This window comes from Triturus cristatus, chromosome 6 (assembly GCF_964204655.1).
Source record: "Triturus cristatus chromosome 6, aTriCri1.1, whole genome shotgun sequence".
Classification (NCBI taxonomy): domain Eukaryota; kingdom Metazoa; phylum Chordata; class Amphibia; order Caudata; family Salamandridae; genus Triturus; species Triturus cristatus.
In genome coordinates, this window is record NC_140589.1 from 234,502,615 (window position 1) to 234,518,226 (window position 15,612).

General features: G+C 43.3%; 1 protein-coding gene across 2 annotated transcripts in view; it reads right to left on the reverse strand.

The window, feature by feature from the left end:
- Positions 1–15,612, reverse strand: part of LOC146816701 (protein FAM228B-like) — a 230,424-nt gene that overhangs the window by 120,214 nt on the left and 94,598 nt on the right. For both annotated transcript variants that reach the window (XM_085610589.1, XM_085610590.1), the window contains one exon: positions 6,486–6,563. In XM_085610589.1, the coding sequence (XP_085466715.1) occupies positions 6,486–6,563 (78 nt within the window). The remainder of the gene's footprint in view (positions 1–6,485; positions 6,564–15,612) is intronic.

Here is a 15,612-nt window from a genome sequence, read left to right on the forward strand (position 1 = left end):
GGCTGGACGTCCAATACCAGCACTATTATATACGTAGATGATGCGGTATTGAGGTCCCGCACACAAGTAGGCCTTCAGATGACTTTAGTTTCTTTCGCTAGTTTTATGGAAGACCTTGGGCTGAGAGTAAACATTTCAAATACCTTCATTATGTGGTGTGGTCACGTTATCAAGAAGCCTAGGGATATGTTTGTGGCAGGGCAGAAGATCGGGGTCGTTAAGAGATTTTTGTATCTCAGAATTCTGTTTGACCAAAATGATACCTGGGCACAAGCCGTCTCAGCAAAAAAATTAGGGTTAATAAGATCAGTAAATGCATTGACCAACTTTGCTAAGAAACTAGGTAGGAGACCACCTGTCAAATCGATTAAGATTTATAAAGCAAAGTGTGTCTCCTCTGCGGTTTATGGGGCAGGGGTTTGGGGACTTGCTGATCTGCTTCCAATTCAAAGGGCAGAAAATTTCTTTCTAAGATATATTTTATCCGTTCCGAACAGTATCTATTCAACCATTTGCCATGCAGAGTTGGGTCTTCCCTTTATATCCGACCTAATAAAACTAGAACCAGTTCTTTTATGGCATCGGCTCTGGACTAGGGAAGAAACAAAGTTAAATCAAGATATTCTGACTGACAATATAAAATTAGAAGGGGCCTTAAAGATTCCTTGGCAGAGATATGTCACGAATTTTGTACAAGATCTAGGCCACATAGAATATTTTATCAATCCAAAAACTATTAACATAACGAGGAAGGATTTAAAAAAGGAGGCTCTGAGGCATCTGGATATGATTAGAATATCCTCAGAGATTACAAAGCCGACTTATGTACAATCAATTGATTTTAACTACTTTTAACATCCAACCCTATTTAACTTTTGTACCAGGTGTTTATGACAGATTCCTATTGACTAGATTTAGACTGGGGGTCTTTCATAGACTTGTTGCTATCCCCAAAATGAATGATTGGGCACAAGATCTTGATACGTGTACTTGTGATCACCACTCAGCACGGTCCACAATACACATTGTACTTTTTTGTAAATTTTATCTTAATGCCCGGAAAGTTTGTTTACTACCATTCTTGAAATCACTGGGGCTTCAGCAATGCCGACCGGCATTCCTTGTATTACAACTGCTGGACAATGTGCACAATGTTTGCAGGATTTTAACTTTTCTAAAGCGAGTCCTGAGTCATAGGAAATGTATGTCTATTTAATCTCTTTTTATCTGCAATTTGAAATATGATCAATTTCATTATGTATAAACTTTGCTGTCATTTATTGTTGACACTTTTTACTTGTGTGATATTTTAATTGATGAAATAATTGTTTTCTTTTTATGTGCTTTTATGATTGTTTTATACGGCAATCAAATAAAGCTTTCTTTGACTAGACTTCTACAATAAAACTTAACTCAAGCATAATCCTCGAGAAATATCTGAAGGGGAAACTTTATAGAAAAGTTATTTATTTTGTTTATTCCCATGTTGGGCCGAATAACTGTTTTCAAACGGGATGCAAACTCTGATAGACGGCACACTTTAAACAACTTCAATTTAAAACTAACTCATGGAACAGAGTAAAGTGAAAAATTATAAAGGTAGTTCCTGGCATCTTTTCCAGTCCTGGGACACGCTGCTAGCAAGATTAGACTCTACTTCTATAATTGAACTATACCATACTAGGCACTTCTAAAGAACATAGCTACCCAACGGGTCCCCCGGTGCTATATACAATGTCCATCGCATAGGGCTTTTCTTGTGCATTGCCCGATGGGCCATGAAAAGTGATTAAATTGGATTCTCTTGGATATTGGCAACTAGAGAAGGGACACCAGGGACAAGGTAACAATGTTGTTTTGGCATTTTGGACCACTTGGAGTCGCTTAACCACAAACAGAGGACTAACCAATTTGCATTCTCCACTGTATGGGAAGGAGGGGAATGTAGGGGGAACATTAAGAGCACTGAAGGACAACATGGCCTTTTGGGGAAGGCTCCCTCTCTCGATAGCGGGAAGGATTTCCCTCTTAAAAATGGTGGCTCTCCCCAGATTGTTATACTTTTATACCACATTACCTGTGTGGATACCGGGGGCATGGTTACGGGAATTGGAGTCCTGCATCTCAGCCTTTATATGGGGGACGGGAAGAAGGAGGGTGGCCCTAACTATGCTAAAAAGGCCACAGTTGGAAGGGGAACTAGCAGTACCTGAGATGAAGGCATATTACTTAGCATGGCAACTGCAGAGATTCACGCAATGGGTGGCAGGGAGTCTGACGCCGGACAGAGGGACGCCTCCCTTTGCCCTGGAAAGGAAAGAAGTGTTTTGTACCCTACTGGGACCGTGAAGACACAGCATGTCTGCACCAACAGACATAGGGTGATTCGACGGTGTTGGGGTAGGTGCCTGCAGAAGTCAAGGACAAGACGCCCTTATTCGCCGGAATTGGCACTGATAATACTAAGGGCACTCCAGCATGGAGCACAGTGGAGGGGGCTAGAGGAATGGGAACAGGCAGGGGCCACGAGAGTGGGAGACCTATACAGAGGCGGGGGAATTACTCACCTTTGAAGTATTCAGCACAGATTGGAATATCCCACAGGGACACTTCCTGCTTTATAGGGCAGTCACGGGGGCAATGCGAAGACACTAGGGAATGGGTACGACCGAGCCACCGCGGCACACCACCTGCGAATACATAGGTCTGGCGGGGGGTACCATAAAGGCAGTCACATGTTTATACAGGGAAACTGGTCAGGACTCTAAACAGCCACTGGAAGCACTGGGAAATCGGTTGGTTGAGGATTTAGGCAGACCGCTAGGGGACAAGGATTGGGAGAACATATTACAAAGAACTACTAAGGTTTCCCGAAACGCACGCTTTAGCCTGATTAGCTTCTTTACACTACATCGGGCGTACATCACCCCGGAACGAATCAACCGGTTCTTCCACAGGGATGATGCAGAATGCCCGATATGTAGAGAAAGGGGGCAAATTTCATCCACATGATGTGGAGCTGCCAGTCCCTGACGCATTACTTGCAAGAGGTGACGAGTGAGACAGCCTGAATAACGGATCGGATAGTACCATGTACGCTGGAGCACGCCCTGCTTAACTTGTTCCCTCACACAGCTAAGACTAAAGTCACTGACACATTTCAGGACCTGGCCTTCATTATAGCAAAGTGTGAAATCACTAGTAAATGGAAGGCGCCGAATGGCCCCAGCATACGTAGATGGAAGCTGGAGCTGGAGAAATGGGCGAGCTGCAAGGGCAGAATCCTACTCAGAAATGCGAGGATGGGCCTGGGTAAAATAGAGAGAGCTCAGGCATGGAAAGGTACTAGTGGAGGAGATGACATGTAATGACCGGAGATCCAAATCAACCACCCCTATAAGCCCTTCACGACAAGGGAGTCCCCTGAGGCAGGACCAGGAAGGGGGAATAGAGTGAGAAAATGGGCCGGCCCTTAGGAGCAAAAGAATCTGGGCTGAGGCAGGACCAGGAAGTAACACCTGAAACACACATAATACAAGACAGAGGATGCGATAAGCTGGACTCATCATAATTCCCGGGGCAACAGCAGTGAGGGGGAGGGTGGGGGCAAGTTGGGGATAGATGGGGGGGCATGTCTGAATGTATGTATGAATCAGAACCAACACCAAAGAACCAGAACTACCAGATGTACAGGAATGTATAACATGCTGATGAGGTATGAAGTAAAGAAACAAGAAGTATAGAAAAATGGAAAAATGTAAGGGTGGTTCGAAGACACTGTAGAAGCATATAAATGGAAATGAAAGATGTTTCTAAAAAAAACGAGGACTACCCAAGTATAGTGAATTACCATAGACTAGGCAGGACAACACAAGTCCCTGGACTACCATTCTGCGGGTGGCAGAGGTAAGTCAACTCAGAACCTTCCTCAGAGTCCTGATTAGACAGAAACAGAAGACTAATAGTTTCCTCACTTGAACCTCCTTTTTATTTCTGTTTTTTGAGGGAGGCTCCTAGGCAGTTGGGCCAATATAGGTCTGTCCAGTGGGAAGGGTTGCTGTGAACTTCCAGTACCTCAGTTTTGTCTCCATTAAGTTTCAGCGTGTTGCTCGACATCCAGTTAGTAACTTCTCTTAAACAGGCATCTAGTTAACTAGAGTGCTGCAGTATTGGGTGTTAATGAGGTGATTATTTGTGTGCCATCAGCGTATGACACCATTGAGAAACCATGCTTAGTTAGAATATCTGCCAGCAGTCGAACATCGACATTGAACAGTGTGGGGCTTAAGGACGAGCCCTGTGGCACTCCATGTTCCAAAGCCTGTGGGTCTGAGCAGAAAGTTTCCTCACATACTTGAAAGCTTCCATTGCTTTAAAATTAGTCAAGCCCATTGAGAGCTGTAACCTTGATCCCCGCTTCTTCCAATCTTTTGATAAGTATTGGGTGCGATACAGTGTCAAAAGCAGCACTTAAATCCAGAAATATAACTGCCGCCTAGATCCAGAATTCTTTTTAGCTCATTGGTTACCACTAAGAGAGCAGTTTCCTGCCCCAAAACCAGTTTGAGTAGGTGAAAGAGTTCCCTTATCATCCAAGAATGAGGAGAGGTTCCTGTTGACAATTTCTCTACAATCTCTATGTCCTTCACAGATTAGGTGTTCTAGAAACCACATGTAGTGATATGCTGGTTGTGAGTGTACTTGGGCTTAGCTTAGCTTCTGGATATGAATCTCCATAGTAGATATTAACCAGCCAGCAGCCAATAAAAATGCAGATTGCTTTATACTGTACAGCTCTCTCATGTACAACTACCATTAAGTGCTGAAAAGTTTCTATTATACATTTTGAAGTGTGCCTTAAAAATGTTGTCCTTAAATTATCCGTACCCTATCCCTCAGTCGTGGTTTCTCCAAATGAATGCACTCCTGAACCGGTTTCTTTGGCAAGGGGGCGCGATTAGAGTGGCGCTCGCAACATGCATCCAGTCCACATATTGCGGTGGGATTGCTGCAGCCGATATACGGGCGTATTACTGGGCCTCACAGTTACTGGTAATTAATGAATGGTGGTATGGCTCTCAGATGGACCCGGCTTATGCCGTGGAGAGGCTCTTCATGGAGGACACCCCGCTGCTCCATTACCTGTATAGTACCGCGTCACTGGAGGAGTTTCCTCCGGCCTGTAGGACAGTTATTCAGATTTGGAGGCAGGTGGTTCGGTCTATGGGTTGGTGGGGTAAGCTGACCGGGGCTACTCCCCTCTGGCAGGGATCTCATCTCCGGCCCATCTCGTCACTGGAGGGATTTTGTAGGTGGGACGATATCGGGATATCCACTCTTGGGGATATCATGAAGGTATCCACGCTTAAGTCCTTCCAGAGGTTGCAGGCAGACTTTGACCTTCACAAATCGCAGTTCTATAGATATTTACAGCTCCGTCATGCCCTTTCCCCCCTGATTCTACATCTCCAGTCCTTACTCGAATTTCATCCGCTAGAGGGCCGGTTACTGATGGGCGACCTGGGGGCCCACAAAATCTGGCAAATTTAACAAACGCTCACTACACTCGAGCGGCATGGGAGGCCGACTTGCCAGCTTTGACAGACGACGATTGGACGGAGGCGCTGGCCAGTCCTCGGTACTCTGCGGTCTCCACTAGATACAGACTGATCCAATTTAAATATCTCCACAGGGTTTATTATACCCGCCTCCGCCTCTGGAGGATGGGCGCCATTCAGACACCTGTCTGTCTCCGATGTGATTCAAACGAGGGAACGTTTCTTCACATGGTGTGGAGCTGTGGGGCATTGCATCACTTCTGGTCGGGCGTTCTGTCTTGCATGGGGCGGGTATTAGCCTGGGACATTCCCGCAAACCCTAGATTGACACTCCTTCACAGCACAGAAGACATTAGGGAGAACAGATATAAGAGACACCTTCTGTTCTTGGGCCTTACACTGGCAAAGCGTGACATTGCGCAGCATTGGAAAGATATGTCCCCACCCCGTGTAGCGAATTGGAAGAAGGCCATGGACAGGTGTATGTCTGCGGAGGTTGCGGTGTTTCAGACGAGAGGCTGCCCGCAAAAGCATGGGAAGATCTGGGCCAAATATAGAGGGATTAATTTGTCCTTACTGCTGCAACCCGTGACTCAAGATCCCCTAGTGTGGTGGTAAATGACTTATCGGTTTAATGTGAGGGGTTTGTATAATTGTGGACAGAATTTCGTGCAATGTGTATGTGCTCTGCAGTTGATGGGCTGTATGGTGCGTGGGTGGGGGGCGGGAGGTGGTTGTCGGTCTGATGTTCGGCAGACCTTTCGGGAGAAAAATGTGCAGTGCCTAGAGTTTTTCCAATATGCCTTACGACTGTATATTTCTTCTTGGGCTTGGCCCATTTGGTACTGCAGAAAATCAATAAAATCTGTTGTTCAAAAAAGAAATGTTGGCCTTTACAACATCAGTGCATATTAATCATTTGCCAACCTTTCCATAGATGGTTTCTCTGCTAAGCACACACTGGATAGCAGAATTAACTTCAGAATTTTCCTTTTCAGCCAAAGCCTGGAAAAACAAAAGCAAATTAGAAGTACTTCAATATTGCTTCTCATGGTAACAACAAATACAAACATACTTGTTACTTTAAATTCCAGCTGCACCTAATAAAACATCTGAATATATTAAAGTAAAGATTTTGTTTGAATCATCTTTAATTCACGAGAGTTCTAGTTGCGAATCAATGGGCCCTTTTGTTTTAGCAAAGAAACTGTTGTGTAACCCTTCAAGAAAGTCTTTACATGGAAGGGAGACTGTTTCATTGAAACCTACTATGGTAGATGTACCCTTTCAATGCTGCGTCTAATGTACACCCATGATCCAAGCACTGAAAAAAACTAAAAAGAACTAAATCACAAGCATCTCACAGGGGTTTTATATGAGATCTCTGTTAACCTTTAAAGATGATGGCTCTGCCAAATTGGAGGAGCGATGAAAAACCTACCTTCTGTGGCAAATCAGGTCCGCTACTAGTACTCCATTAGTACACATGAGCATCATTTAAACATTTTTTTAAAAAGCCAACCAGTCTGCAGCCTTCCCACAAAACACAATTTCTCTCCCTCTGAAAGCCAGCTGTTCATATACACATTTAAAGACAGTTTAGTAGAAATAATGGACATGAGCAGGCAATGGTTGGTAGCTGCTGAAGGAATTATTTCAGTGAGCTACACATTCTTTTATGACTCTCCTTCATGTGTCCAATTAATGTGTTACAAATCAAGCAGAAGTTAAGGTGGAAAGCAGTTGCTGTGTTTGCTTAAGTTGTACTTTGTACACAAGTTGTAAAGAACAGCCTGAAATTGTCTTATGTGCAGTGTGTTACATTCACTTGATTTAAATCATATATCATTTGCACCACAATATTTTCACGTTGCTCGCTTTAATGCTCAGCAAATTTACATCAGATCTATGGAACCTCTTGTGTAAATGTGTCCAAGAACATTTCCAAAATAGGACATTGTGGAACTTACTTATAACTTTCCCCAATCCGCAGGCTCTTCATAGACCTCTACCTTTAGTCACTTCCAAGTTCTTGAACCATATCTGTGTTATTCAAAATTTATACTAAGTTAATTTGATATTTTATCATGTGGTGTGTCCCCAAACAATTTACTAGTTGTTTATTAAAGCTTTACTCATCCAAGGTAACACAGGTCACAGGAACCGTATTCTACTAACAAATAGTAATTTTCTCAAAGAGGGAAATTAGATTTGTAGAACATAATTTTTCATAAACCAATTTTATTACTTGTTTAAGAGTTGACTTACATAACCTGCTTGCATGTCATGCGTAGTCTTACTTTCAATAATGTTTTAAATAGTAAAGCATATTGCGTAGGGTTTATTGATTTACCTTTTTTATTATATGAACCACAGATACCATTAGAAGGTCTTCAGTGATTTCTGTAAAATGATTGTTACTGCTATTCCTAAAGTACATACATGGACGTATATAGTGTAAAACTACCTATAAAGTAGGGTAGTCACATTACAGAGGAGGCTCACGGTTAGGCTGGAAAAGGTGAAAGCAAGGGTTAGCATGGGGGCCTGATGATTGAGAGGGCTACACAGTAATCTGCTGTGCCTAGACTGGGAAGGGGAAACCTCTGGAGGCAAGGAGATCCTTGGAACCATGGATGTGGAGTTCCAAGTTATTGGGGTGTTGCAGGATGAGCAGGGTCCTTAGCTATTTTCTGAAGCAGAAGATGGATGAAGCCTGGAATTATATTGGAAGAATAACATGAGAAGGTGTTCTTTTCTCTTTTTTGCATCTACTGGTCTCTAGCCTGCTTGTGCTGTTACCGCTAGGTTTACAGAGACCTCACCTGCATACCCGATATTATGATTTTGAAAGCCTGCAACTGCCAGGCACCACCGTGGACCCCTTTGAATATAATGTAGCTTGCTTTGAAAAGGATGTGTGTATGCAGAGAAAGTTAATGCTGATGTCTGATCATCAGAGTTAATATATTGAGCTTTCAGAGTCCTTTGAGTGAGGCAAGCTGTTGGATGAAAGTGTTTTTTGGGGAGAAGAATGCCGGGGCTACCAGACCAGAATAGAGCGTGTAGCGTCATTCTCAAATCAGTTCCTGCTTTGAAAGGATTCACTTTTCAAACAAGGGTAAGTTGATACCATGTGTCTTGGTTTTGTTTGGACATGGAGCTTAACTTTCAAACACACATTGCAAATGGCGGCCAAGGGATCTATCACTACTGACAAGTAGATGGGTTAAGTCTTCCAGGTTTATCTCAATAGCAGTCATGAACCAAGTGAGGTTAACTGGTGCTGGCAATGAGGAGAAGCTTAGTTCTGCTTGGATTTAATTTGAGGTGGGAGTTCCACAACCAGGCTTGGAGGGTCACAATAATATTTTTAGATATCGCTAGGCATCAGCTGCATATTGAGAGGTCTGCCTGTTGGGCTTCCAGTGAGTCCTTGTAAAGACTGAGGATGAATGATGCCTGGATTGAGTTTGCGCAATGCCAAATGTCACCAGTATGGGTTCAGATCTTTAGGATCAAATCTGCATCAGATGGACACTGTTCTTCAAGTAGAAATTAAAGAACAATAGAATGGTCCTGGGCCATATATGAGCTGGAACATTCAACAAGCTATGATGGCTGCCTGTGTCAAACACTGCCAAGGACTAGGAAAAGAAGGCAGGGGGGTCACCATTATAGCGATCTACATGGCATGGTACCACAATTCAAGAGTTGCTGAGCGCAGCTGCACTGTGATCTGAAGCGGGACTCACAGGACTAAGAAAAGGGTGCTACGCTGCATTTTGTTTGTTATGGAGCTGGATGGTGATGACGTTCTCAATGATTTTGCCTTAATGTGGTAGACGTGATTGTCGAAGTTGTTGCATGGGCTTTTTCAGAAGTGGAGGAATCTGTGAATATTCACCAGCCTCTGGGAAGAGGCCTTGTAGAACAGCTCACGAACTGGGTTTAGTTTAATTATTAGTACAGCTCATGACATTCCATTTATGATGGATGAAGGAATTACATCATTTTTGTAGGAGACAACCTTCAAAGAAGGGTGTAAATTAGTGAGCTATTCTGTGAAGAGGGTGTTAAATGAGGCCCACAAGCTGACAGTGTGGTGCAAGAATTTTTCAATTGTTTCTTTGAAGAAATTGTCACAGTCTTCTGATAGTGAGTCTGGGGTCAAACAGATTATTGTTACGCCAAGAGGTGGATAGTTTAGGTTTTGGGGTTCCAACATATAGTAAGCATGGATTTCTGCTGTCATCTAGACTTTGTTGCCGAGGTTCTGTAGGAGGGTTTCAATACTGATGACAGGATTTGAAGTGGCTACAAGTCTTGCAAAGTCTTTATGTAGAGTATCCATGAGAATATTTCAGAAGCTCTGCTCAGTATCTTTGCTCTCTTGAGAGGTTGGGGGTGAGTGAAAAGTATGTGTAAGGTCCAGCTGAGCTGTTGCGGAGATTGACAGGTGACAGTGTTCAATGAGGGGCAGCCAAAATTCAGGCTGCTGCCATTATTGTGAGCTGGCTCCAAGACGTGTGCCCCCCACCCCCACTCAAATCACCAGGATGATCTTTACATCTGCATAATGACCAGAGTTGCAGGCTAAAATTAAAACCTGCCTTAATTTATATTCCATTGACAACTATTAAAAGCTATTCTAATCTGGACTGACAATTGCTTAACTCACCAGATCATCAAGGTACCTCAAACTAAATCCCAACGTATGTTTTTTTTTTAAACTTAGAAATTCACTGAAAAAACTAAAATGATTATTTAATAGCTAAGCCTTGAAATAATACACAAACTAATGTTTAAAAAGCCAAATACACTGAAATTCCCCAGTTACAGTTCAGAGAGCTAGCTATAAATCACACCCCTGCCATGTTATAGTACAGAGTTATTTTAGAGTGTACGTACGCTAATCGGTTTCATGGCACTAGGTAACAGAAGCAAAGCCTGCCTCAAAACAGAAACAAAAGAATGGGTGTCAAGGGAAAGAACGCGCAACCAGCAAAATTTCACACCAATAGTAATATTAATCCACAATTATCTTAGTGCGGTGCTTTCAACTTGAGGATAGGCACCCTAATCCTCAAAACAACAATCCAAAAATTGATTCATGTATTTTCTCGTGTCGAAGCACTCGCAGTGCTTCGACACGAGAAAATACCTGCCTCAAAACAGTTAGTCGTAGGCTTGTTTAAATAGACAAGTCTTCAAGCCTTGCCTGAATCTTGAGTAGCAAGGGGTGGATCTGATCTCCTGATGAAAGGAGTTCCAAATATGGGGGGCAAAAAACGAGAAGTGGGAGCCTCCCAAGCTCTTAAGTTGCAGGAGTGGATGTATTTTTTTTTTATTCTGGTTGATATAAAATCGGGACTTCTACCATAAATGGACTTGAAAGTGATACAGCCTGACTTGAAGATGGTACGTTGAGCAACTGATAACCAGTGAAGCTTCCTCATCAGGTGGGTAATGTGGTAGTCTCTCGGTTGTTGAAATATAAGTCTGGCTGCCTAGTTTTCTGAGAGTTGGAGTCTACGAGAGAAACATTTAGGAAGTGCCTGATAAAGAGAACTTGCATAGTCGGTTCATGAAAGGACTCAGGCAAGAATAACCTGGACCAGGGCTTCGGAGGTGAGAAACTTGCTGATCTTCTTGATTTTTCGCAGCTGAAGAAAGCAGGTAGAGGTCACTGAACCTACATGGGGTTTCATCAAAAGGTCTTTGAGGACTCCTAGGCTTTTTACAGAGTGCTTAGGTTATGGGGAGATGCCCATCATGGGGGATGGGGGCAAAAAGATAGGTTCCACATCATGTTTTTATTTTGAGTTTTAACAATATCTGTTTTATCAGAGTTAAGTTGTAGTTGCCATGAACTGCTTCATATATTACATCACTCATGACATGCTAAATTACATCAATGATGACATTTCAAATCACATCACTGATGACATAATCCTAGCTAATGCTCATTAAATTATTAAATAAGCCCCTAGGACATTTTAGAACACAAAGTAGGTAGGAAATGGCCCACCACCATATACATTAGGTATATATGTATGAAATAGAAATTGTGTAGTACTGGAGGCAACTCTGATTCACTAAGGTAAAACGTATACGGTGTACTGTTTAACTATCAGTAAACTTTCAAGTGCAAGCAGTACTTCATTTAAACAAGTTAGAGACTGAACACAACTAGTGTGAGTTACATACGTACACTTCCAATAGGTTGTAGATGAATTCAAAGGTCTAGTATCAAAACGTTTGAAAAAATAAAGCTTCTCTTTACAATACATTATGCACCCGTGGATTTTTATACACATATTAACATTAACGAGCTCTCATGCAGTGCTATTAACAATTTCTAGAGAACCTAGAGGAGATTTGTAAAGTGCAGATATTTATTTTCACGGTATCGTCTTCAATTATGCCATTTCAGATGCTGCCGTCATGTTATCAATGAGGTCATAGAACATTACATCATGAGTGATGCAATATGTGAGGTCATTAGCAGTGCATGGCATGGGTTTGAGTTATTGTTACTTTAGGGAACAAGATTTAGTTACTTGAGATAACTAGAACTGGAGAATTTCTGTGGTTTTGTTGGTTTAAAACAGTATGTTTTAATTGCCATTTTCACCTGACTATAACGTTCCTTTAACGTTTGTTTTTTTCAGTGAATTAAGGTGTCCTTTTTAATGTAAAGTAAGATGTCCATCGCTGTGCATGGTGTGGGGTTGGACACAGGGCCTGCTGCGCACAGCCTCAGCAGCAGTTAAAGTCCATACAGGTCCCCACTCCACAATCCTTTTTTTTTTAATTATAATGTTTTTATAATTACAAATTGCAAGGAAGGAGAATACAACATATGTACATATTTGTATTTAAAACGAAGTGCATTGCGAAGCGTTACAGTTTTATAGTCAATCATTTTGCAGTGGTATACATTCACATAATTTCTGGCATAACCATCACAGAGTCTTACCCAGTGTTTAAGTACTATCATATAGTTCATGTTGGGGGTGGGGTGAGTGTTTCCTCTCTCCTTTCACTCGGTTGACTCAGCCATGGCTGGGATCATCCTTTTCCAATTCTATCTCTAAGCCATATTATCTCAGGCAGGAGCCCCAAACATTGGAGAATTGTTTCTGGCATCCCCTTGCTGTATATGCCTTTCTCTCGGCACCCATGTACAGACCCATACCATTTCTCCATTCTGTAATTGTGGGGAAGAGTTGGAGCACCTCCGTTTCGGCAACGTGTCTCTTCACCACCATCAACCCTAAATTGCATAGCATCAGTTTGTACCTGGGAAGGTCTACCTCAGAGGGGATACCCAGCAGAACATATTTGGCATCTATGGGCATCGTTGCTTCTTCTACCTTGCCTAATTCCATTGTTATTTGGGTCCAATATGATTTCATTTGGTGGCAGTCCCATAACGTGTGTATGAAGGTCCCATGCTCTGTCTTACATCTAAGACACCCTGGGGAGTCGGCCCACCCAATTTTATGTTAGCGTGCTCTATCGAAATAAACTCTGTGGAAGATCTTGTATTCTATCAGTTGCAGCCTTAATTTAATAGCCAATTCTCTGGGATGCATTAGTGCCGCTTCCCAATCTTTGTCTTCTAATTTGCCCGTGGGGACCTCCCACTGTTTTGTAAGGGCTCCCAGATTGTCTGGCATGTTATTTATCAGGGGTTTGTAGTTCCATGTTTCGTAGTTCCTTTTTCAGTAGCCTTCCCTCCAAGGGTGCAAAATCTGGGATGTTTGATGTGTCTAGTTGTTCTGCCCCCATGCATGTTGCAACTGCAAATATTCTTATCTTTGGGTGTCATTAAATTTATATTCTCGCTGAAGTGAGTTAAAGGAAATTAGGGCACCTACCTCCATTATTTACCCAAGCCTGGATATCCCCACCATGTCCCAGGCTCCAAAACCCTGCAGCTTGCCCAATTATGACAATTGTGTCCCTCCTACAGGCGTGTCTCTTTTGTATATCTCTTGCTCCGTTTCATTTGTCGTAAAGCCCTCTTCCAGGCTTCTATGGATCTCTGCGTTGCCGGCAATAGTTGCCTCACCCCAATGCCCCCATATATGTAGTGAAGGTGATTGGCTTTGAAAGTAAAGTCTCTCAAGGGCATATGTTGGGTGATCATCTGCTATACCTCCCCATTCATTGAAGACCACTAGGTAGGCTGCTCTATAGTTGAATCATACGCCTGGGAGTGCTATACCTCCATTGTACTGACTACGTTGAAGGGTCTGGCGTGCTATCTGTGGGTGTCCCCCATTCCACAAGAGTGTGCGCACCTCTCCCTCTATTGTTTTAAAGATTTCCTTGGGGAGTTTGTGATATGTGTTTTGGAGGATGTAGAGTAGTTTAGGGAGGGGGACCATTTTGAACATGGCCGCTCTGCCCAGCAGCATCAGGGGGAGTCTTCTACACCTCTCAACATATTCATGAAATTCCATCAGTACTCTCTTTATGTTGTGTTAAGGCTCGTTGTTGGGTTAGTGGTTATATAGAGACATAGGTATCAAAACCTCTCTCTATTCATGCGTAGTTGCCCTGGGAGACTCCGTGTGTCTATGCCTCCTCCGGACGGATAAAGACTGGATTTATCCCAGTTTATCCGATATCCCGCATGCCTTCCAGATTCCTCGAAGACCTGAGGTATAGTGGGAAGCGGCATCTCGGGGTTGGTGACGTATAGAAGGATGTCATCTGCGTATAGTGCTATCCGCTTATCTCTAAGTAATCCCTGATTATCTCAAAAACCTCATTTGTCCGAGTGGTCTCTGACCAGGCAGGCCAGAGTTTCTAAAACTAGGGCGAATAGTATTGGCAATGGAGGACATCCTTGCCTAGTGCCCCTGCACACCGGAAATTCCGCCAACATTGCACTATTTACCTACACCCGTGCCCTTGGGTTAGTGTATCTATTCATGCTAAGAAGGCCATGCTGAACCCAAATTTCAACAGAACCTGCCTTATGAAAGGCCCGTGGACGGCATCAAATACCTTCTCTGAATCCAGGGACAAGAATGCATGTGGTTCAGACCTGTGTTGCGCTGTATCTAGCCAGTTGGCCAGCTGGAGAAGATTGAATCTCGTTGCCCTCTTTGGCATAAAACCAGACTGGTCACAGTGAATGAGGGAAGTTATCACCAACAAAAATCTTGTGGCCAATACAGTAGGCAATATTTTAGTTTCCACGTTAAGCAGTGAGATCGGTCAGTAGGCTCTGCAGTCCAAGGTGGGCTTCACTGTTTTATGAATCACTACTATTGTTGCACTACAAAGATCCAGCGGCAAGGTCCTTTCTGTCAGAGCCTCCAGGTACATTTTTAGGAGATGGGGGCACGTAAACTGGCATTTGTCTTAAAAGTTTCCACCGGTAGTCAGTTTGGAGCCGGAGTCTTCTTCACAGACTTCTGTTTGCTGATGTCCGTAACCACCTCTTCTAGTGTCAGTTCTGTATAGAGAAGTGCACGGTCATCTACTGAGAGGGTGGGGGTATCGATTGTGTTCATATATTCGCTAATCTGGGGACTCGCTTTTAGGGTGTAGTAGTCAGCAAATGCCTCTGTTATGCTCAGGGCTGTTGTGTATGTTGTGCCATCTTTTCAAATGGCTGTCACCTACCCGGGTTCTCTTTTTCTTGCCGAGCCAGGCCAATAACCATCCGGCTCTGTCTCCATTCTCATACAGGCAGTGTTGCATTGCCAAATGCTGAGTTTTCGCTTCCTGGCAGGCTAGTGCCTGATACTCCCTTCGGGTGATTGCTTTCTGATGGATTGTCTGCGTATCGGCCTCTGAATCTAGCTGCCCCTCTATTTCTTGGAGTCTGCACTCTAATACCTCAATTTCACGTGTCTCTTTCCTTTTCTTATGTGCAACTATGTTTTGCGCCCTTTCTCGGAGCACTGTTTTGAATGCCTCCCATAGGGTGTCCGCCGCAGATACCGAGCCTTCATTCTCCTGAAAATAGAGTTACGAATCCACTCTTATTTCACGGGCTACCATCTGGTCTTGCAGGCTGCAGGTGTTT